We start from the raw sequence: 24546 nt of genomic DNA, 5'->3' as shown, positions 1-24546 counted from the left end.
TGTGAGGTATCAGTTATCAGCCTTTTATATATATGAGACATATGTTTTTTAGTTGGAAAGCATTTTTCTGTAATATTGATGAAATATTCCTCTATTTTATTTTGACTTTTGCTGATAATCTCTCTTTCTTTATGATTTAAAATATAATGTTGTATCTGAAAGTATCTGTAAATTGTTCTTGAAGCTGGGAAAATTATTTGAATTCTGATCCACTGAATAATTGGTTAATTGTGCTCAGACCCTTTTTTGCCCATCTTCTAAACCCGCTATCCCACGTGGATAGAGGAAATTCTACAACCCCTGGCAAAAATTAAACAACTGAATGAACATCCTCTGAGACTGGTGATTCCATAATTTTTGCCAGGGGTTGCATATTGCCTGCGATTGGCATTGCTCTTGAAATCGGCATCGGTCCCCCAAGCATTTTTTTAACTGAAGTCCAGATCTTCAGAATGTGTTTAATCCACTCATTTTCGATTTTTATTTTGTTTACTGACTTTGTCGATAAAATTGTTAAAGGTATGCCTATAGTTGTGCTTTGCTCCAGTTGAGTCCATTGTGTCTCCTGGTCATTTCTAATCCATTCCACTACTGCAGTTAACTGTGCAGCCCAATAATAATGTTTGAGATTTGGAAGGCCTAGGTCACCCTTATCTTTTGGTAGGAGGAGGGTTTTCAGTTTTATCCTAGGTCTCTTTTTCTGCCAGATGAATTTTGAAATTAGTTTGTTTAGCATATCAAAGGTGGAAATGGGTACCCTAACAGGTAAGGATTGAAATAGGAAAGGAAGTCTAGGTAGCAGGTTCATTTTCACTATTTCAACCCTCCCAAATAGAGAGGGGGAGAACATCCCATCATGCCATATCATTTTTTATTTGTTTAATTATCTTGTTATAGTTGGCCTCAAATAACTGTGTATGACTTGGTGTGAGAATAACTCCCAAGTACCTAAATCCCTGTTTGGACCATCGAAAGGAAACATTTTCATTAGTTGTGTGGGCCAAGTTCCCAATATCATCATGGCCTCTGATTTGTTTTCATTAATTTTATACCCTGACACTTTGCCATAATTGTGCAGTGTTTGCATAAGTGTGGGGGATAGATAGAAGTGGGGTTTTTTTTATATAAAAAGTAAAATATCATCTGCGAATAGGGCTATCTTATGGGTTACCCCTCTGCCATCCTCTATTCCTTGAATCTGTGCATCTTGGCGTATGGCTTCCACTAGAGGTTCAGTACTAATGGCAAATAGAATGGGTGAGAGTGAGTCCCCTTGCCTCACACCCCTCTCCACCTTATAAAAAATTTGAACAATGACCATTCACTTGTACTTTTGATATAGGATCTTTATAAAGCATGTCAACCCAGGTGATGAACTCTTCTCCAAACCCCATTTTTTCCAGTGTTTGTTTCAAAAAATAGCCAATCCACTCTATCAAATGCTTCTCAGCATCTAAGCTGACAAGCATTGAGGACTGTTTATCTTTTGCAGCCACTGATTGAACATTCAGAGCTCTCCTTATGTTATTTGTCCCTTGACAGCCTACTATAAATCCAGTTTTATCTTTTTTTTGTTTTCGTTTTTTTTTTTTGTTTTATATATTTTTTTAATTCTAGCAGCTACGATAGAGGTTAAAATTTTATAGTCAACACACAGGAGGCTAATTGGGCAATAGCTATTACACTGTGAGGGATCTTTCCCTTCTTTGTATAGAACTGTAATAATAGCCTCCGACCATGATTTTGGGGGTTCTCCTGATATTAATATATAATTATATACTTTGCATTCGTTCGTTCACAAAAACGTTGTAATATTCGCCAGCAAAACCATCTGTTCCCGGCCATTTATTGTTTTTTCAATTTAGCAATGGTCTAACTGCAGCTTAACTGCCTTTAATTTTTTAAGTGTGTCATCTTTTTTTTTTTTTAACTGTTTATGTTCCCTATCCAGTCTTTTTATTGCACTTTCCAACTGTTATTGTTGTAGCTGTCCTTTGTTTCTTAATTCTAGATCATATAGAAATTATCTTCCCTCTAATTGTGGCTTTATCTGCATCCCATATCATGGAAGAAGAGACATTTCCATCATCATTTATGGCAAAGTACTCAGACAGCTCACCACGTATCTCATCTTTAATGTGGATGTCTGCTAATAATGAGACATTGATCCCCCAATATTTAAAATTGTCTAATCCTAGATTAATTTTCATGGTGATTGGACCATTGTCTGAAATTGTAATTGGTTCAATTGTGGTTTCTTTTATTCTATGTCTTTTTTTGACATACAAAAGAAGTCTATCCTTGAATAGCTCCCATGCACCTGTGACATAAATGTGAAGTCTCTCGTTGGGATGAAGATGTTGCCAAATGTCTACTAAATCCAATTCCTTCATCGTACCTAATAAAGCTCTAGACATTTTGGATTGGGGTCTTTTCATTACAGGTAGCCTATCTAATTTGGTATTTAATGTCACCCCCCATAAGTATAATCCCCTCACCTTTATCTGCCAAAAGGGTTGCCAGCTCTTTAAAAAAAGAGCCCTCATTTGGGGCATACACATTTAAAATAGTTATTTTTATACCCCCAATCGTTCCAGTTACCATCACATATCGGCCTTCATCATCTTGAAAAGTACTCTCATTAATGTAGTGTACAGGTTTACTAAATAGGATGGCAACCCCTGTTTCCTTCTTCCTGCATGATGCACCATAGACCTGGTCAACCCGTTCTCTTTTTAATTTTAAATGTTCTGCCTCTGATAGTTAATTAGTAATTAATGGAGTTTTAATTCCTCTTATGTTATAATTAACCAACTTCAAATACTCCATAGTTTTTGTACATTGTGTCAGTAAATCGCTCCGCTTGCTTTAAAGAGTATGTTACAAACAAAAGCGTAAACCAAATAACTGTTAACAAATTATAGTCCATAACAGATGCCAGGGAAAACACACATACAGTATGAAAAACACAGAACTGAGCTTCCAAATTACCAGTCAGACACAATAATTGAACTATAACAGTGTCTAACTCCTGTTGATATTGGGACAGAAGGGTGTGACCTTCCCTCTCTGTGGGAAAAAACGCATTCAGTGCACATATGACCAGTATTACACTAAAATTTAAACGAGGTCTAAGTGAGTGTGGTCCACTCATATAAGGTTTGTGCAAAGTTCTAGTCTGGACCTAATATTTAACTTGTATGAACATGTGACAACAAATTATATAAAGTTCTTCACGTAGGTAACATAACGGCGCATACACTATAGTGTTAAGGATTGGTTTCATCTTCCTCTTTCAGGAGGGCTCTGAGATATGATGTTACCAGTAGGGATGAGCCGGACACTCGGCTGAAACGAGTATCCGGTACGGCTATAGCACTTTTGGCGTCGCGTCTCTCACTGCCGACAAAGCGCTTATTCTTCTTCTTCTTCTTCTTCTTTTTTTTTTTTTTTACCGTCTGCTCCCTCTTACCGGCTGGTTTCTGATATAAAGTCAGTTGAAAAACTTTGCTCGTACCAGACGCAGTACAGAGTCACAGTCTTAACACACACACACCACTTACACACATACATTAGCTCAACACACAAAATATATTATTATTTTGATTTTGTTTTGGCTGCATGCACTGAGAGTCTGACACCTTCTCACTGTAGTTCATAAAAAAAAATATAGTAGTAGTATAAATATTACAAATTAAGCTATATATCTATATAAATATAAATCTATCTAGCTATATATATATTAGGGTTGTCACGATACTAAAATATCAAACTCGATATCGATACTCAGGAAAATATTCGATACTCGATACCATTTTCGATACCGCGGGGATAAAAAAATGACAAAAATTTAAGAGGAATAAAAAATATTTTTATTAAAATTAAAACTCAGAAATAGCATTTTCAATAAAAAAAATAAAATCACATTTTGTTTTCACTCTGTGCAAATTGCAAAAATAACCCAAATAACATAATTTTACAACATTTTAATAGGCTTTACACGATCAGGATTTTTGGGGCCGATCACCGGTCAGGGAGTTTAAATAAACCGATCACCGATCCGATCACATGAGGGAGCAATATGTCTATTTAAATAACTTGTTTATGTACTGTATATACTTATGTACCATTTACTGAGTATCAACAAAAGTATTCTCAAGCATTTTTTGCCAATGTTTAACAATCTTTGCCATGCCCCAAACTGACAGAGATGCAAGGGTAAAACATCAATGACCTCTAGAGGGCATTCAGTGACTGGCCAGACATGAGTTCAAAGTTCAGTCAGGGGTCCGTTTCACGAAGCAGGTTCAACAAACTCCTTTACCCTGAACTCTGAGTTGATCTACTCTGAGATAGGAAACTCTGAGTTTTCGGTTCCAGAACAGCTGATTTGAGTTAGTTTTATCAACTCGGAGTAGTTTCACCTGGAGTTAAGCACGTGCACCACAGCTGTAAAAAGACAGCGTCAATGGAGCCTTGATTTGATGCGTTTTTCACCCCAGTTGAATTGGAAATCTTAATGCATTCATACAGCGAGTTTGAACATGTTTAAAAATAATAATAATAATAATAATAACAAAAAATGCAACACCACTGCAGCGGCAAAGGAGAGGGAGACGGCGTGGGAAAACATTGCTTCTCAGGTCAATGCGTAAGTTTAAATGTAGTCCGTTGCAATCACAATAATATTACAGGGGAAAACTGCTTAAATGGTAGCCTATTAATTTATGTCATTTAGGTGCAATCCCGCAGGGGAGAAGCGCACTTGGCAGCAGCTTAATTAAGATGCAATATAAAAACATTGTTCAAACAGGTAAGACCTCGGCATAATCTCATGCGCTGTCTTAAAATGATCTCCCGACGAATATTTAATTCTCTCCGCAGTAACACTGCACCTTCATCCACGGGATCGTTGTCGAAAGGACATGCCATGTTCGTGAAAAAAAGAGTCGCCACCTAACTGGGAGAGGAAAGAAAAAAGTGTCTGTGTGTATATACACTACTCACAAAAAGTTAGGGATATTTGGCTTTTGGGTGAAATTTATGGAAAATATAAAAAGTTCACGCTACAGTGATATTATATCATGAAAGTAGGGCATTTAAGTAGAAGCATACACTGGTGATTTCCTCATCTCAAATAATTTCTTGAAACAAAAGCACAACAGTGGTGGATATACCACAACAAAAAATGTCTGTGTCAATAACTTGTCATGTGCCCTTGAGCATCAATTACAGCTTGACAACGACGTCTCATGCTGTTCACAAGTCGAGTTATTGTCTGCTGAGGCATGGCATCCCACTCTTCTTGAAGGGTGGCCCTCAGGACATTGAGGTTCTGGGGTACAGAGCTCCGAGCCTCTACACGGTGGCTCAGCTGATCCCATAGGTTTTCTATGGGATGCAGGTCTGGAGAAAGTGCAGGCCACTCCATTTAAGGTACCCCAGTCTCCAGCAGCCATTCCCTAATGATACGACCTCGATGAGCTGGAGCATCAAACACCTGATGTGAATTTTGCCGTTAAACTCCTTGTTAGAGAACAGCAACTTGTGCAGAAAAGTACTGAAACATTGAACAGTTGGTACTCACAAAAAGTTAGGGATATTCAGCTTTCGGGTGAAATTTCAGGATGAACCTAAAATGCATTATAACCTTTACAGGTGAACTTAATGTGACCTTCTGTAAACTTTTGAATGCACATGTCCAACTGTTCACTGTTCCAAACTTTTGACCTGTACTGTACACACACACACACATATATATATATATATATATAGATATATATCTATATCTATATCTATATCTATATATATATATATATATATAGATATATATCTATATATATATATAGATATAGATATAGATATATATATAGAGAGAATGCCAAGAGTGTGCAAAGCAGTAATCAGAGCAAAGGGTGGCTATTTTGAAGAAACTAGAATATAAAACATGTTTTCAGTTATTTCACCTTTTTTTGTTAAGTACATAACTCCACGTGTGTTCATTCATAGTTTTGATTCCTTCAGTTAGAATCTACAATGTAAATAGTCATGAAAATGAAGAAAACGCATTGAATGAGAAGGTGTGTCCAAACTTTTGGCCTGTACTGTATATAAAATAATATAATGTGAGCTAATATAACGCATTATGATGTGATGTAGCACAACATGATATAACGCAATATAATATAATATATATAACATTATATGATATAATATTACATAACATAATAATTTATTGTTATATAATTATAACATAACCTAACGTAAATCAATTTAACGTGGTAATGACAATCATCAGATTAGTAATTGATTTATGTATATATTTATATATTGATATCTAATGATATGTATTTAGATATATATCTGTATGTTGATATATATTGCAACAGGGGTTGAGGCCAGACTGGGGCATCAGGGGGGCGAGCAAGAGGCCCCCCCGCCAGGCCCCACTTAGCACGGCCGGGAGCAAAATGGCAGTAGACAGACCCCTCCCCTTTTAAATCTTATTTATTTATTTATTTTTAAATATTTATTTATTTATTTTTTCCCCCTTATTATTTTTTTTATATGGTTTTAATTTAGGGGTGATCATACCTTGGGCTGCACCCAGACCCAGAGGTGGCTGCTGGCTCGTTGCAGATACAATGATACAAGGATACAAGGAAGTTTATTGGTCATTTTACAACAGGTTGAAAAATGAAATTAAAGTGTGGTTCCCTCTTGATTGATTAACTGACTGTATAGAAAATAAAATTATTAAACATGGAGGAGTGCAGATGGTGCATTTAGTAGTCTCACAGCCTGAGGGAAGAAGCTGCTCTGTAGTCTGGCGGTACGGCAGCGGATACTTCTGTATCTTTTGCCTGATGGCAGCAGGGTAAACAGGCTGTGGCTGGGGTGGGTGTTGTCTTTTAGGATCCTTTTGGCTCTGCGCAGGCACCTCACCTCCCCGATATCACTGAGGCTTGGTAGATGGGTTCCAATGATGTTTTGGGCAGTTTAATCACTCGTTGCAGAGTCTTCCTGTCCTGGGCCGTGCACATCCCATGCCAGTTTGTGATGTTTCCAGTCAGGATGCTTTCAATCGCTCCTTTGTAGAAGTTGACAAGAACTTGGCGTGGGAATTTTGCTTTCTTAAGTTTCCTTAAGAAATACATCCGTTTCTGAGCTTTTTTAACCAGGGCAGAGATTTGTGAAGTCCATGACAGGTTCTCTGTTATGTTGATTCCCAGGAACTTGAAACTGTTCACTTGCTCCACCTTAGCTCCATTGATGTTCACAGGGTTGTGTGTCTTTGCCTCCTTTTTTCTAAAATCAACTATCAGCTCTTTGGTTTTGCTGACGTTGAGCAGTAGGTTGTTTTCTGTGCACCATTCTGCAAGATGGTTGATTTCCTCCCGATGTGAAAACTCACCATTGTTGGAAAACCGGCCGATGATGGTGGTGTCATCTGCGAACTTCACAATAGAGTTCTCTCCATGTCAGGGGTTGCAGTCGTGGGTGTACAGCGTGAACAGGAGGGGCTGAGCACACAGCCCTGGGGGCGCTCCGGTGTTGAGCACTAGAGTTGAGGAGGAGAGACTGCCAATCCGAACAGACTGGGGTCTGTTTGTGAGGAAGTCCAGTATCCACTTGCAGAGAGTGGTACTGATGCCCAGAGTGTTCAGTTTTCCAATCAGCTTCATGGGAGAGATTGTGTTGAAAGCTGAGCTGAAATCAGCAAACAGCATTCTGATGTAGGTGTTGCTTTTCTCAAGGTGAGTGAAGACTGAATGGAGAGCAGTGGAGATGGCATCCTCTGTGGATCTGTTGGTTCTGAATGCAAACTGCTGAGGGTCCAGACTGGCAGGGATGTTGTTCTTTATGTGCTGGAGAACCAGTTTCTCAAAGCACTTCATCAGGATGGGGGTTGAGTGCCACAGGGCAGTAGACATTAGACACTGCAGACTTTTTAGGCACAGAGATGATGGTGGCTGTCTTGAAGCAAGTGGGAACACTCTCCTGTGACAGCGATATGTTAAAAATGTCAGTAATGACATATACTAGCTAGTTGGCACATGTTTTTAGTACACGGCCAGGGATGTTGTCAGGCCCAGCAGCCTTACTCATATTCACTTTCAGCAGGACTTTCCTCACATCCACTGTGGATACTGACAGTGGCCGCTCCTCTGGAGGTGGAGTAGACTTTACAGCTGACTCTCTGTTGAGGCAATCAAAGTGAGCATAAAATGTGTTTAGCTCGTCTGGTAACGTGGCCTCACACATGATGGGAGCGCTCCTGCTTTTGTAGCCTGCTGATGCCTTCGCTGCCTCCTTGATGCCAGCTTTCAGTTTTGCTCTGGCAGTGTTGTAGGCTTCTTTGTCACCTGACTTAAAGGCAGCTTTTTTGGCTCTACATAGAGCTCTCACCTCTCCATTCATCCAGGCTTTCTCATTAGGGAATGATTTAACTGTCCTTATTTTTACCACATCATCAGTACATTTGCTGATGTATGATGTCACTGATGATGTGTATTCTTCAAGGTCAATATGGTTCTCCTGGGTAGCAGCATCTTTGAACATCTGCCAGTCTGTGCATTCAAAACAGTCCTGTAGAGCCGCTGCAGCTTCATCTGTCCACACTTGAACTGTTTTTACAGTTGGTTTGACCCTTTTTGTCAGCTGGATGTAAGTAGGCAGGAGAAGCAGGGAGGTGTGGTCAGACTGGCCAAAATGAGGACGAGAGAGGGCTCTGTAGCTGCCAGGAACTAGAGTTCTCATCGGGCCTGAAAATTAAGACCCGACCCGACCCGGGCCCGACTGGGCCAGCCAGAGGCTCTACCCAAGGCCCTACCCGACCTGACTAATTAGCCGAACTTTAGGCCCGACAGCCCGATAAAGCCCGAAAAAAAAAACGCCAAATTCGCCTTTATTTAGCAGCGCCAGTGGCTCAAATTCTAGTAGCAGTGAGATAACGGACATAATAGTTGGCGAAAGGCAGCTTCAAATGTTCAGTTGTTCATAAAACATAAAAGTAGGCTATTAATTTCTCCGTTCTCTACTTCTCTGTTGTAAAGTGTCTTTGGGTACTCAGAAAAGCGCTGTATAAATTAGAGATTTTATTCTAACCCCTGAGCCTACATAACATCATTCTGAGTTTCCGACTCACCTCTTGTCCTCCAGGGCCAGCAGAACTGGATTGTGATGCTTTGAAGACTTCAGTGGGCTCGTAGATTGAATGGCTAAATTGGTGGAGAAATTGGCCACTCTGTCACTGTCTGATTTATGACTCTGCCGAGTCTGCCAGCACAGCGGGATACTGCTGCAACTCTCTCTCACTTGTTTGCGCTGCGCTCGCACAGCTGATTGTCTGTCTGTCACTGAAAGTTTAGCCTCCAAATCCAATCCAGTCTCTCACTCTCTCCACCAGTCACATAAAAATGAAACGTCATAATCAATAACACAACACATAATTCTGTTTTTTTATTTTAAAAAAAAAATCCCCCACAGAACCCGAAGCCCGACCCGACCCGCCCAATTCACGTAAATTTTAGGCCCGATCCAACCCAAAAAGGTTGGGTCGGGTCGGGTCGGGTTCGGGCAGAATATGAGAACTCTACCAGGAACATTGGTGTAGACATGGTCCAGGGTGTTGTTTCCTCTAGTGGAGATTTGGATGTGCTGGTGGAATCTTGGCAGAACAGTTCTGAGGTCAGTTTGACTAAAATCCCCAGCAACAATAATAACAGCATCTGGCTGTTTTGCCATGTGACTGCTGATGACCTCATACAATTCCAGGAGTGCAGTTTTTTAATTTGCATCCGGTGGAATGTAAACAGCAGCAACAAACACACTGGCAGGTAATATGGCCGACATCTCAGCAGTAAAAATTCAACGTCAGGTGAACATTTTCCATCCACTCTGACTGCACCTGGGCACCATGCATCATTGATGTACACACAGAGTCCGCCCCCTCTCGTCTTACCAGAGTCTTGTGTTCTGTCAGCCCGGAACACGCTCCGCTCGTCCAGTGCTAAAGCCTCATCCGGTATATTGTTATGGAGCCACGTCTCTGTCAGGATGAGAGCACCGCAGTTCTTGGTTTCATTCTGCTGGGTCAGCCTGAGCCTTATCTCATCCATTTTATAGATCTGGCCTCCTGTGCCTCTCCCTGGTCAGGGCAACTCCCAGACCCTTGGTAGGGGGTCTGCCCACTAAGGAGTGGCATTATTTTGTTTTATTTTGTTTTATTTTTATTATTTATTGTATTTTTTTGGGAGAGGGAGAGAGGTAGGGCCCAACCACGCCGCCCCCCACCTGCCCTCACTGGAGGTCCTGCCACACCCCCAGAGAACCAGGCACAGAGCCCCCGCTCACCCTCCACCCTCAGCCAAACTAGAGCAGTGAGTATGGGTTTAGTGTGTTGGTTTGATTGTGGATAGGTCTCCAAGCAAACAAAGGGCGGGGGGTAGTGGTTGGAGAGTTTGCTGATAATGTCTTCCCAAAAGTTGTGGATTGGAGGGCAGAGCCACAAGGCGTGAAAGTAATCATCAGGAGTGTTGAGCGTACAAGATGGACAATATGTCTGAGTCTATGAATCCCATTTCATGCATTTTATGTTGAGTGATATGAGTTCTATGGATTACTCTGTATTGTATCAGCTGTATAATAGTGTTTTTGGTCATTGTGAAGGTGTTGTGGCAGATTTGTGTCCAGAAGTCAGCATCGGGACTGATCAGTAGGTCACTCTCCCATTTTTGGTTTGGGAGTGTTATTGTGGTGTCTTTGAGCCTAAACAAATCTTCTGACAGTGCAGGTGGGTCTAAACTGTTATTTGTGATATTAAGTTTGGATTTGAGAACCGATTTTAGTTGGAGATAGTGGAGATATTGATCAGTCCCAGTGCCGTACATATGTATGAGATTGTAAAAGGTGATTCATTCATTCATTTATTTATTTATTTATTTATTTATTTAACAGGGACAGTGCATAGCTCTCAGCCATACCAGAATTAGCTACTAGCTAATTTACATCTGTAGTCCCTGAGCAGGAACAGAAAACACGAAGTGTTAAAACAGAAATCTAACAGTATAGTACAAAACAGATAACACATACGGATACAAACAAATATAAAAACATTGTCACAAAAACAGCCTTTTCAGACAACAACAGTAACAAAGTTTCACACTCTTAGAACACAACAACAACAATAAAATCACAATGTTAAGACAAGACAATACAATGTTAAGACAAGACAATACAATGCTAAGACAAGACAATACAATGTTAAGATATGACTAGGGATGTCCCGATCACATTTTTTTGCCTCCGAGTCATTTGATTTTGAGTATCTGCCGATACCGAGTCCCGATCCGATACTTCTATAAAACATTATGAAACCAACTAAGAGCAAAGAATACGATCCAGGATGTCCCTTATTTTTATTTATTTTTTTTTACCAATGGCTTTTATATTAACATGTAACACTTATGCACAATTGTGCATGCATGCAGTGCAGTGTACTGTAAACTTCTATGAGGTAGCTTGAATTACAATCAGAGCAGAACACAGAAATAAAATACAATTTTCTTCACATTAGGAATAGTGCAACATTAGGACTTAGTGCAACATTAAAGACTCAATAGTCTACTATTAAAACAAATAGCTGCTTAACTTAAAATGGGCATGGCATCAAAATATCAAATACAAATAAATGAGCAAATAAAAGTGACTAATCAAGTAAGGCCAGTATGCTTTTTGGAACTGCACTCCTAACTCATATTCTCCTTCTCCTCTACATTTACAAAATAGCACGTATGTTTTTCTTGATGAAAATCAGCATCTCAACATGGTCATATGAGAGCCGGTTCCTTGTCTCATCAAGGACATTTGCGACAGCACTAAAAAGTCTCTCACTGTCCACAGAGCTGCAGGGGGCACAGAGATACTTGGTAGCAACAGCAGCAAGTGAGGGGAACTGAGTAGCATGATCCTTCCAGTACTGAAGTGGATTGCTTCTCTTGGGGGTGGTTTGCTCTGAGAGGTAGCTCTGCACCTGCACCTCTGCTGATGTGGTACTCACGGACCGGGCCTGTGACTGCCTCTCTTGCAAAATCTCCTCAAAGGCACTGGCCAGGCTGCTGCATCCTTCAGAACGTGGGGACTTGCTCACTGGCTCTGCTGCAGCCTCTGGCTCTTCACTGGTGGCCCTCCTCTCCTTCATCTTCGCCACCTCCTGGATGAGATGGTCTTTGGCAAGTGCCAGGTGGGCTGACTTGGTGAAGAAACTAAAAATAGATAAATGTAACATTGCATACAATTCAAAACAACCTAAGAAAGACACCACATAGCACAGTAGCTCAGTTAGGCAATTTAATTACACATGTACTTAATAAATAAATAAACAATTAAAACCTAACCATATAACTAACTCTAAATTAAAAGGGAAAAAGAATATTGGCTCATACTGGTGATGACCTAATAATGAACATGTTAAACAAAAGGTGCATTTTAATTTAACTGTACTTGCCCATTTTGGTATCTGGGGTCTAGTAGAGTGGCCATGTAGAAGAGTGGCTCTGTTTGCAAAGCGTTTCTCCACTGCCTCCAGGAGAGTCTTCTTCATGGTCCTGATCCCCTGGTCATGGTCCTCCTCTCGAGACAGCACACACCTGAGGACTAATGAGTGAATGAATGAATGAATGAATGAAAGGGATGATGTATTGTTTCAAACTAACGTATTAATAAAATGTTACAATATAAAATAATAAATAAAAATGACCTGTGATGGCAGGAATTACATCAGTTGCAGATGCAGTCTCTCTGCTCATATCCCTGGTCAGCTCCTCAAAGGGAGCCAGCACCTCCGCCGTCTTCGTCATTAGCTCCCACTGTTGGGCTGTCAGTGTTGCTGGTAGGGTGCGCTCAGCAGCATACACACTGAGAGCCCGTTTTGGTTCCAGTAGACTCTGCAGCATGTAGAGGCTGCTGTTCCATCTCGTCTGCACATCGTAAATAATAATTTGTATTATTGTTGTACAGTACTCGTACTTTATAATGACAATAAGGTTCATTTCATATCATAATAAACTGCATTTAGGGTATGCTTCACTTCACTACTATTATAAAGAAATTCTGTTGGCAAGCCAGGTGCAGAGCAAAGTATTTATTTAGTGCTAAATAGCAACGTGCATGGGAATAAATATCGGAATTGGAATAAAAATTTTAAAAAATGGAAAGAAGAATCTCACCTGAACATCTTGCTGCAGGCGCTTGACATCCATGTTCAAGTCCATCTGTATGTCTTCCAGACGGGAGTAGGCCAGCGAGGAATGCTTGAAATGGCCCACTATCTTCCTTGTGTTGGCCAATGTGTCTGTGACGCTGCGCTGTGAAAGCAGGCCCTCATGCACAATGAGCTGACAAGAATGCGCGACACAGCCCACACTCCATACTCCCATATCCAGCATGGCTCTCTTCATATTTGCAGCATTATCGCGCAAAATGACATGGACTCGTTTCTTGTCGATTCCCCAGTTGTTGAGCATCTTTTCTATCGCCTGCTGGATGCGGTCCGCTGTGTGGGATCCACGGAATTCATGTGCATGCAAGGTCGCACGGCATAAAACAAACTTGCTGTCGATCCATTGCGCAGTGAGGCTTAGTAATGACATCGGACACACAGACGAACTCCAGATGTTTGTGGTAAACGCGACATCAGACGCCTCTGATAATTGGACAAGTAGCTTGTCGCGGATCTTTTTCTGGAGCGCTGGCAGTGCTTTCTCGACAAAATAGTGGCGTGAGGGCATATCGTACCGTGGTTCCACATGCTCCATAACCAGGATAAATCCAGGGTCTTCTACCAGGGAGAATGGCTGGTCACTCATTGCTATCATTTCTGCAATCTTCTCTGTTATCTTCTTCGCCTTTTCACAGTCGCGGGGCATTTTCTCTCTCTTTTTGAAAGTATCTTCCAGTGTGGGCTGGCTTGTCTTCGGCTTGTTTGCCTGAATAAACTCTGTGTATTGTGTCGGGTGTTTGTTTTTGAGGTGTCGTATCACGTTTGTGGTGTTAAATGCAGCTCTGTCCTTCCCACCTCTCGAAATCTCGATTTTTGCATATCTCACAGTTTGCAACTGAACTGCTGTCATTGTTCTCCTTGAAGTATTTCCACACAGCAGACATAGCTGGATATTACGCGCCTCAGCTTTAAAACTGCCGCGTGTTGCCGTGCTCCGTGCATGCGCTGTTCAGTGGCGTCTGTCACAGACAGACCCAGCCCCAGTTGGTATTTTATTCTCATTTTTTTTTAATCATTAATAGCCCATATATTTAAAATGGGATTCAAAATAATAACAATAAATATACATATGTATTTATCCGATACCTGATTGGGACATAATGTCCGAGTCCCGATCGAGTCTTCAGTCATGTGATCGGCCCCGATTTCCGATCACATGATCGTATCGGGACAACCCTAGATATGACACTAACAAAATTACAAACCAGTGAATTGTGAGCCAATGTTTGAGTTTATGATTGATGGGTGCATGATTGAGTTGACTTAAGCCATGATTTTATCTCGGATTTAAAACCAGTAAAGGTGCTAATCTCTCTGATCTCATTTGGTACTGAGTTCCAGTAATTAGTGGCTCTGACAGAAAAGGCTGATCTGCCAAACTCAGTACATCTGTGCTGTACTGCACAGTGACCTCTGCTGGTCGTCCTAGTTGTTCTCCTGTCAGGGCGCAGTGACATGAACTCCTTTAATGGAGGAGCAGCCAAATCGTGAATTACTCTATACACTAAACTAACATCAGCAAGACACAAAATTATCAAAAGTCAAAAGTTTATGCTTTTGAATAATGTTACAATTATGATAACTTGATGGCTTTCTGTCTAGTACCTTGAGAGTTTGTTTATAAAGTGTTTGTAGTTGAGCAAGTGTTATTTTTCCAGCTTGTGACCAGCAGTATGCAATATGTGAAAAAATCACTGAAACAATCACTGCATATATAGTTTGGCGGCATCTAAAGGAAGCTGATTTCGGATGTGTCTGAAGTTTCTTAAGTTGAATTTGACAGTATTACACACCTGCTGTATGTGTTTCTTGAAGGACAACTGTGAATCAACAGTAATTCCCAAATATTTTAAAATATGACAGTCTGGATCTTGTCCCCATTTACAAGGATATCTGGCTGGTTTCCATTTTTTCTTATATAAAAGTACATGCAGGCAGTTTTACTGATGTTTAGTGTCAGGCAAGACTCTGAAAGCCAAGTAGAAATTTTGACCATTGCTGTTGTTAATTTGGCTGCTACTTCACATCTGTCTCTTCCATGTGCAAGGATAACCGTGTCATCCGCGTACATTTGAGTTTCAACTTCAGGACATGCAAGTGATAGGTCATTAACATATAAACTAAATAATAAAGGGCCTAAAATTGAGCCTTGTGGGACACCAACAGAGAGCAGTCAATGAATGATGACATCTTATTCCCAACTCTGGTGCATTGTCTTCTCATAGTGAGATAGGATTCCATCCATTTCATGATGAAGAGGTTGTTGTTACGGAAGATGTGATATAGGTGTGTGATTCCCTTTTCCTTCCAGGTGGTAAAGTTGAGGTGTGCATTATTTATTGTAAAGTCAGGGTTGTGCCAGATGGGAGTGTATTTGCAGGGGATTAATATAGAATTTGTAATTTTTTGATTTTCCACCAAGCTGTCAGAGCTGTCGAGATTGTCATGAATTTGAAACAGTCGAGGCATTTTATAGTTGTGTTTAGGAATGGTAAGTAGGGTGGCCATACGTCCGGATTTAGGCTGGACAGTCCGGAATTTAAATGCCTTGTCCTTGTCTCCAAATAAATAAGCGTCCGGCTTGAGACTGCGCCGGACGCTTATTTGTCCTCCTTTTTGGAGTTGCACTTGAACGCAAGGCTGCATATCTTCCAATGGTGTAAGACAGGGCCGGACTGTACATCGGGAGAACCGGGAGTTTTTTTCTTTTTTGTCATAGACTTTTAAATTACAATCCAAAAAGTGCATTCATTGGATGCGCGTTAGTTTTCCTCCTCCTGCGCTGCTGTGTGCTCATGCCGGGGTGTGTGTGTGTGTGTGTGTAACTGAGGAGCACACACCCACCGGCGCTGTCTGAAACGTAGTGCGGCGAGAACAGAACAGCAGCACACTGACATGGATTGTGTAACAAAGTGAAGAGTTGCCACTCCAGTCTATTTTCACTGGCTAACAGCAGCACACTGGCTTAGCTTGTCTATTCATAGAAGAGGTATCACTTTGGCTTATTTTTCAATCTATGTTATCACATGCATACTAGGCTACTGCCATTCATTGGTAGCTGAATTGTTAGGTCTGTTTGATAAGCAATTTACATTTTTAAAATAATAATAATAATTTAACATATTGTTAAATAAAAAAAAGCCAACATGATGCAGGTCAAAGACAAAAAAAAGAAAAAAAAACTAAAACTAGGCTAAAATACTTTGTAATTTAGTCAACTAAAACTAGACTAAAATACTTAGGATTTTCTTCGACTAAAACTAGACTAAAATGCCAAGACTTTTCGTTGACTAAAATGTGACTAAACAAAAAAGAATACAAGTTGACTAAATATGACTAAAACTAGTCATTTGACACAAGACTAAAACTAAATTGAATTTAACACTGGTATCCCAGTAAAAGTGAAAAGTAAAAGTGAAAATTTGGCGCCTCTAATCATCCAATGGTTTTACTTTTTTGAAGTGTTGTTAGTTTAATTCTAGGTTTTTTATTTCTCCAGTAAAATTTGTTTATTATGGAGTCCAGTGATTGAAACCAGTTGGTGGTGGGTTGAATTGGGATCATTGAAAACAGGTAGTTGATTTTGGGTAGTATTATCATTTTGACTGATGGTATTCTGCCTGTAATGGAGAGGGGGAGGTTCATCCAGCGGTTTAGGTCGTCCTCTATGGATTTTAGTAGTGGGGTGAAATTTAATTTTAACAGCTCTGACAGCTTGGGGGAAATGTTTATACCCAGGTATTTAATGTTACCCACGGGCATATGAGGATGGATATTTGGAGGTTCAACCTTCCAGTCCTCCTTGTCTAACGGGAGAATTATGGATTTGGTCCAGTTTATGGAATAGTCAGATAAAAGGGAGAATCGGTTAATGAGCTTAATGGACTCTTGTAATGAGTTTGATGTGGCCTGTAAATATAATAGTATGTCATCAGCATAAAGACTTATCTTGTGCTGGGTGTTGGGGATGTGGATACCTGTGATATTGTCGTTTTGGCGAATGGTGGCTGCAAGGGGTTCAATGAATATGGCGAAGAGTGATGGAGAGAGTGGGCATCATTGCCTCGTTCCCCTATGCAGGGTAAAGGGTTGGGATATGATTCCATTGGTTATTACTGTGGCCATGGGGGATGTGAACAGTGTCTTAATCCATTGTATGAATGACTTCCCAAACCCAAATGTGTAGTGTTGCAAATATGAATGTCCAGTTTACTCTGTCAAAGGCTTTTTCAGCATCAAGGGAAACAATGTTTTTTTGATTACTTGATGTGGTGGTATTTATTAGTTTGAAGAGTCGGCGCATGTTGTCAGATGAATATCTTCCTTTAATGAATCCTGTTTGATCAGGGTGTATTATGAGTGGGATGACCTGTTCAATACAGTTGGATAGTGCTTTGCTGATTATTTTGAGATCTGTATTGATAAGTGAGAGTGGGTGGTAGCTTGAACATTGAGTTGGATCTTTGCCTGGTTTCGGTAATACTGTGAGGAGAGCTGTATTCATGTGGTGTGGGATTTTGGACTTTTGGACACATTCTAATAAAAAGCGGTGAAACAGTACCCCAAAAGTGTTTGTAAAATTCTGCGGGGAAGCCATCAGGGCTGGGTGCTTTGTTGTTGGACATTTTATTGAGTGCTTTGAAATATTCGTTATTTGTAAGTGGCTTATCCAGATTGTCTGCATGTTCTCTTGTTAATTTGGGAAGGTTTAAGTCATTTAGAAATGAATTAATATCTGTTACGTTGGGTTCATGGTCCGGGGTGTATAATTTCCTGTAAAATGATCGAAAAGGTTTTGTTAATATCTATATCAGTAAACATGGGATTCCCTGCTGAATCCATTATTGCTGAAATTATTGATTTTTCTTGTGTTCTTTTGGTTCTTTTGTCTGGTGGTCAAACTCATTCTTCAGAGATGTTCTTTTTTGTGTTTTAGCGCCTATTAATTGTCGTTGTCATTGTTTTTTCTCCTTGGTCCGATGAGGCTCTGTTTCTATGCTGTTACTCCATCTGTGATGTCACAGGAAGTTATACTTAATTATGTTTTTTTTTTGTTTTTTTTTATCAAGGAAATTTCTGACATTTATAATTTTTGCTGTCTTAAAAACATACTGTAATACCTCTATATTATATTGAACCGAACCATGAATTTTGTAGACATCGCAAATCCAAATATATGTAGTTGTTTTGGAGAAAGGGAGTGAGCAAGTGAGAGAGACAGCTGAGGGACCAAGTGGGAAAGACCGAAGCCTCTGTTACTGATGAATCAGAATCAGAATACTTTATTGATCGCCAAGGGGAAATTACTTTTTGTTACAATAACAACTCCCACTCCAAGTGTACAAGTTAAAAGAGCAAATAGTCAAGAAAAATAAAGAAAGGAATATAAATATAAATATATATAAAATAAAAAAAATATGTACAAGTGCAAACCTTATTATAGCAACTACTGCAATCAGCGCTCTGACCGTTTCTTAAATTTGTCTGTTTTGTCTGTGTATTTTGGGGCCAAGTACAGCATGCATTGTGCACAGGTGGGAGGAGAGGAACAGTCTGTTTCTGAAGCAATTTCATTCCACTGGCACGATAAAAAAACAAGAGCAAACTAAATTCTTTTGCAAATGCACAGCAATAACGGAGTGTAACTAATCAAACACTTCCTAGCATATAGATGCTTTGAAGCTCACTTTTTTTCTTTTTTTCTTTTTTAAATCTTTTTTTGTGGTGACTTCACCCACTTCACAACAGCAGCCTACATCTGACACACTAGAAGCGTAACACTAAAAAATGTCAGAGCAGTGGTTAAGTAAATTATTGCTTTATTTTACTCTATTTTATTGTGTTTTATTTTATTTTATTTTATTTTTGGATACATGATGTATGGGGTTCTGGCTGGAAAGGGAGGAGTATCTTGTTGGGTAGGTGGTGTTAACTGACTTTACTGGAATTTAGGTTTGGATTTATTCTGTCTGCTGTGTTTTGCATTGTTTATGTTTACCTGTCCAGGGTTTGCAGATGGAAAGTATCTACCTAATACAAAACATCTCCTCTCAGTGTTGGAGATTCATGTATTTTGTACATGATCTTTGACAAAAGTTTATTGAAATTGAAACCCAGGCTTAGTTGTTGTTCAGAAGTCCTAAATAAAGAGACATGGACATGTCATACATTTAGATAGTAAAACATGATGTGCAGTTTCCAACCTTGTGTTTCAAATTTCATAGCGGGGCACCATTTCAGTCACAAACTGTCAAAACCATTTCTAATAAAAGGCCTACCTAACACCATTTTGGCTGGTGGAAATTCAGAATGAACTTTTAAATCCAGCAGCTATAATGGCTGGTGATACAAAAAGTTAATTTCCAACCCTGTAAACCCCTATTTACTCAAGTACTGTCCTTAAGTACCAATTTTAAGTTCTTGATACTCTACTACATTTATCTGACATCTTTAGTTACTAGTTGTTTTGCAGATTCAGATTAAAAGTACAAAATATAATTAATAAGTAAATTATGATATTATTATATCAATAAGGCTTTATTGGTCTTTGCTCTTATTTATGGTTGCTTTAGTTTCTCTCCTCTGTTCTCTGTTTCATGTCATGACTTAATCATTTTATCCTATTTTATCCTATTATGAGTTTCACAAGTTTTTGAGTTAAAAAAACACATTTTTTGTGTACTGAACTTGTGAAACTCATAATTAGAATATGAATTCTTGACCTATCACCAAGAATGTGTTTTGTGAGTTCACAGTGAGCCTGACCTTTGACCTCTGACCACCATAATTGATATTCATTTTGTTCATTCTTGAGTCTTAAGTGGACATTTGTGCCAAATTTGAAGAATTCCCTCCAGTCATTTCTGAGAAGGATGTGAACTCACACATACGTATACATCCATACACCCATGCATATACCAAGATAGATAAAGGGGTAGGAGAAAAAAAGAAAAATAAGAAATAAGAAATACATAGATATAATCAGTAGGCTAAATAAATAAATAAATAAATAGTTATTAATTATTAACACTCCTAACTAGACAAATATGTCAAAGGAAAAAGTAGAAAACAAAGAACAATAATATAAATTGATATTCAAGGGTCTTGCTATTTAAAATATGAATGAAAGAACCATTTCTGCTCTTTCTAAAATGCTTCTTTTCATATCCTAATTCAGTTTTCACTCCAACCAAATGTGGGCTCTGTCCCCTGCACCACCGGGTTTCTGCATTCACTGCAGTGTATGTTTTTGTTGTCTCATGAGGTACATGTCCCAGCAACAAGCATGACAGAGTCCCACTAGATAAATCTCTCTTTGATTGCCTATGTATGTATCTTATGTATCTGCAACATTTATGAGAACTGATGTGCACGGTTAAATTCTTACTACATCCGAGTGATTTGTGTCTTGTCTCCTTCACAGTTGACACTATGTGTTTGAAATGGGCACCACCCAAGCACAAACAAGCGAAGTTGTCCAAGAAGTGAGAGGTGGAGCCAGTGGTGCCACATCTGTCAGTCAACCTGCACATTTCTTTTACGACTTCTGTTCTCCTCATCTTGTGATGCCCTGCTTTCATGAAGAACCAATATACAGTTGTAGTCTGTTAGTAATTTGCCTTCTGTCATAAAATTCTTCAATAAAGGAGAAAACAGTCCAAGTAGTCTCTTTGTGCTTTAATATTACAGTACTGAAAAAGTAATACAGTTGTCCCTCGCTATAACACGGTTCACCTTTTGCGGCCTCGCAGTTTCGCGGATTTTTTTTAGTGCAATTTTGCATGCTTTTTTTTTTTTTTTTTTTACAGCGCACTGTGTCCTGCGTCCTGATTGGCTAAGGGACTGTAGACCATTGTCAATCTATCTTCTCCATGCTGTGTCTCCTGTACAGTACAGAATGCGTTCATTCTATAATACTGGACTTATTTTTCTACGAAGGTTTGAACTTTGAGAGTGTTTAAACAAGAGAGAAAAGTGAGAAAATGTTAATGCCTGTCTGAGAAAAGTGTGTAAAGTGTGTAGTGAGGGGTTTTACGGCCTTAAAACATCTATAATAATTGTAAAAAATAAAGCTGACTACTTCCCGGATTTCGCCTATTATGGGTTATTTTTAGAACGCAACTCCCGTGATAAACGAGGGACCACTGTACAGACTGTCAAAGTTGCAAGTGTAGGCTAATTCATGGAATGTGGGGAAAGTCCCCATTCTTCATACCCCCTGGTTACATATCATTTGGCTTTGTTAAATTCTGAATGGTTGGCACTGTTGCTGAGCAGAAAACAAGGCTTTCATGTCTCCTTAAGTCAAGATACAAAGTGATGAGTGTAATTGGTCAAAAAGAATACTTCAACTCTATCCCTAACCTTTGTACTCTGTTCATTTTCTGTTATTTTCCCCCTTGTTAACGGGTCGGTTTTGACCCATGTCTTAAATCAGCCATAAAGTACCCTAAAAACAATTATTTATCATCCAATTTGTTTTTTACCTCTAGGTTACCTTGTTAGGCTTCCTTATCCATGAAGAGATTGGTTTTAATATTTTTGTTGTGCCCCCTGGGCCGTTCTTTTGACAGCATACTCCTCGTTTTCAATATTAAAAAATTGTCAAAAAAAGAAAAAAACCTCAAGAGACTTATATAAATAAATAAAAGGTTTTTATGCTACCTGACTATCACTGAGTATTACTTTTTTATTATTATTATTTTAATATTATTAACTATAGTAACATGGCTGCAGCCATCTATTACTGGAGTTGGCTATTCAACTAGCAAGATGCACGATGCTTTCTATTCTGCCCTGCACCGAAAGGACTGAGCCCTAATTTCGTTGCATTATTTCGTATATGATTGTGCAATGACAATAAAAAATCTATCTATCTATCTATCTATCGATCTATCTATGGTGTTACGGGTCAATTTTGACCCATATGTATTTACTGCAAGATAAAGGCAAAAAAAAAAGTTTTTTTTTTTTTTTTTTCAAAAACAGAACTTTATTACAAGTACAAAATATAAAGCAGAACTAGCAATATTACACAATGTAGATGTGCAAGGTCAAACAAACAACAACCAATCAAGCAAATCAAACCAACAGAAATCAAAAACATGCATGCGTATGTGTGTGTGTTTAGATGCATGTGTGGCAAAAAGGGACACTTTTAGTGTGTTCTTTGCAGATATATTTTTTGCAGGTGAAGCACAATGTGTTTGTCTTTCTGTCCTTATTGCTAGGGCAGACCTGAGGCCTGTACCATAAAGCTGGATTTCGGCTTAGCAAGCTAACTTAAGGTTTAACCCTGGCTTTTCTGTACCATAAAGGTGGCTTACTTTTTATCGGGCTACGTTGCCGTGGTAACATACGCTGAACACCTAACTCGCTCCGGAGCAGGTTAAGTTCAGGATAAGAGCTCAGCAGGTAGAAAAGCCCCACCTACTGACCAATCAGTTCTCTTGGAAAATGGCCTGCCCATTTGATGAGAACCCAGTGGATCGAGGTGCACAATTTGTGCACCTTTTTTTCCAAGTTAGGCTGAGTATTTTTTTTCCCTTTCTTCTTCTTCTTTTATAAAATTAATACATTTTTTAGACTTGTTATTTTAATTCTGTTTGTTTTTCTCTCACATTTTTTCAAGTTTTTTTTTTTTTTTTTTTTTTTTTTTTTTAACTCATGACTCTACACTGTCCAACCAAAAATTGATCTGGTAGACTGATTTCGTGATTTTTAAAAATATTTTTGAAAATAAATTAAGGGAATTTAATTCAGAGGGTTAAATAAAAGCCTGATTAAATACACACCAGTCTCTGGGCTCCTTTAGGTTTCCATTAGTTTGCTCATATTTAGTATTTATGTGTCTGCCCTGAAAAGTCCACATGAGAGTTGGTGCCAAATGCTTTACAGTCTTTAAGTGACAGTGAAATAAATATTTTAACCAGCAGAATAAACATGAGGTGTCAGATGCTTTATAAAATGAAATATCAAAACCAGTTGAATCAAAGTGACGATTCTGACAAAACTCAAATTGACTCAGTTAGAGAGGGCCAGTTCCTCACATTAATTCACATTAATTTATTGAACACGCAAATGTTACTATAGTCAGATCTACTCGTATCATCATGGTGAGGAAGTAATATTATAATCCCACTAATTTACGCATTGACACATCGGCGACTTTTTTGCCAACATTCCTTGCGGCTTTTGGCAGCTGCAACTGTGTTGCTTTTTATTAATGATTATTCATATTTATTATTAATGATTACTCGTATTTATTAATGATTATTGTCTGCTCCTCGGTTGTGAAGTATGCGGCTCGGGTGGATTTTTCCATGTCTGTGATTGGTCGTATGCAGCAAACACCGCCCTTTTTATGTGAGCGCGCACAGATCTAGATTGGAAAAGCCTGGGTTGAATTAGCAAGTTAATAGCCGGCTTTATGGTACCGAAAATCCGGAGTGCGGATGTCTGGTTAAGTGACGTGGATGGAGTGCTCGGTGAGCTCTGCAGCTGTCTGACCAAAGCTTCCGCGGCTGGGTCTTGGGGCACCCATTCCCTTTGCTCAATGTGTGCCTTGACAAGGGAACTTCCTAGCTCCTCGAGAAACATTCTCCACTTGTTTTTTTTGGTTGAGTTCCCCCCTTGGTTAATGGGACTTTTTTTCCTTCAAGGTCTGTCATAGCAATGATGATTTTTTTTAGTGACCATGGCATAAACAGATCAAAACATGTCTTGATGTCACTCTCGTCACATTAAAGCTTGTGATCCCAGGTCATTTTGATGACATTTGCAGCAGCTGCCCTGCCATGCATGTCAGGAGGTGCTGAGCTCCAACACATGTTGCCACTTTTGGATTAATATGTTTCAGCAGGTGCGGGAGCAGCTTCAGTACCAGTGACCTCCTCATCAGACTGATCTGATGTGTCTGTGTCTTCCAGCTGATACTCCACATTGTCGTCCTCCTCAGAACTCTGCTCATCTGTATTGCTGTGCTGCTCTGTGTCCTCTGCCTCATTCTCAGCAAAGATGTGATCCAGAGCTTGGCTTACAGTGAATCTTCTTCTCATTGTTGTCTGCAAGTCACTAACTCTCAACGGAACTGGCCTTACATGACTGGACATGTCCTGGACAAGCTCGGAGGAGGTGAATCAATTTTGGCTCTTATTGTTTTATGATCCTATATATAACTGGGTCGAAACTGACCCCAACAACACAAAGGTCATAATTTTCACCAGACCATTTCATAATTTAGTAAAAAAAAAAATAATAATAAT

General features: G+C 39.4%; 1 protein-coding gene across 1 annotated transcript in view; it reads left to right on the top strand.

Moving 5' to 3' along the window:
* Positions 1-20943, top strand: part of kat8 (K(lysine) acetyltransferase 8) — a 63619-nt gene extending 42676 nt beyond the window's left edge. Inside the window, exon 11 of the mRNA XM_030058061.1 lies at positions 20706-20943. Within this exon, the coding sequence (XP_029913921.1) occupies positions 20706-20770 (65 nt within the window). The 3' untranslated portion in view covers positions 20771-20943. The remainder of the gene's footprint in view (positions 1-20705) is intronic.
* Positions 20944-24546: the final 3603 nt, after the last annotated feature.

The sequence above is a fragment of the Myripristis murdjan genome, chromosome 8 (genome assembly GCF_902150065.1).
Source record: "Myripristis murdjan chromosome 8, fMyrMur1.1, whole genome shotgun sequence".
NCBI lineage: Eukaryota > Metazoa > Chordata > Actinopteri > Holocentriformes > Holocentridae > Myripristis > Myripristis murdjan.
Note: the sequence above shows the minus strand (reverse complement) of the source record. Positions and strands in the feature narration are given on the sequence as shown.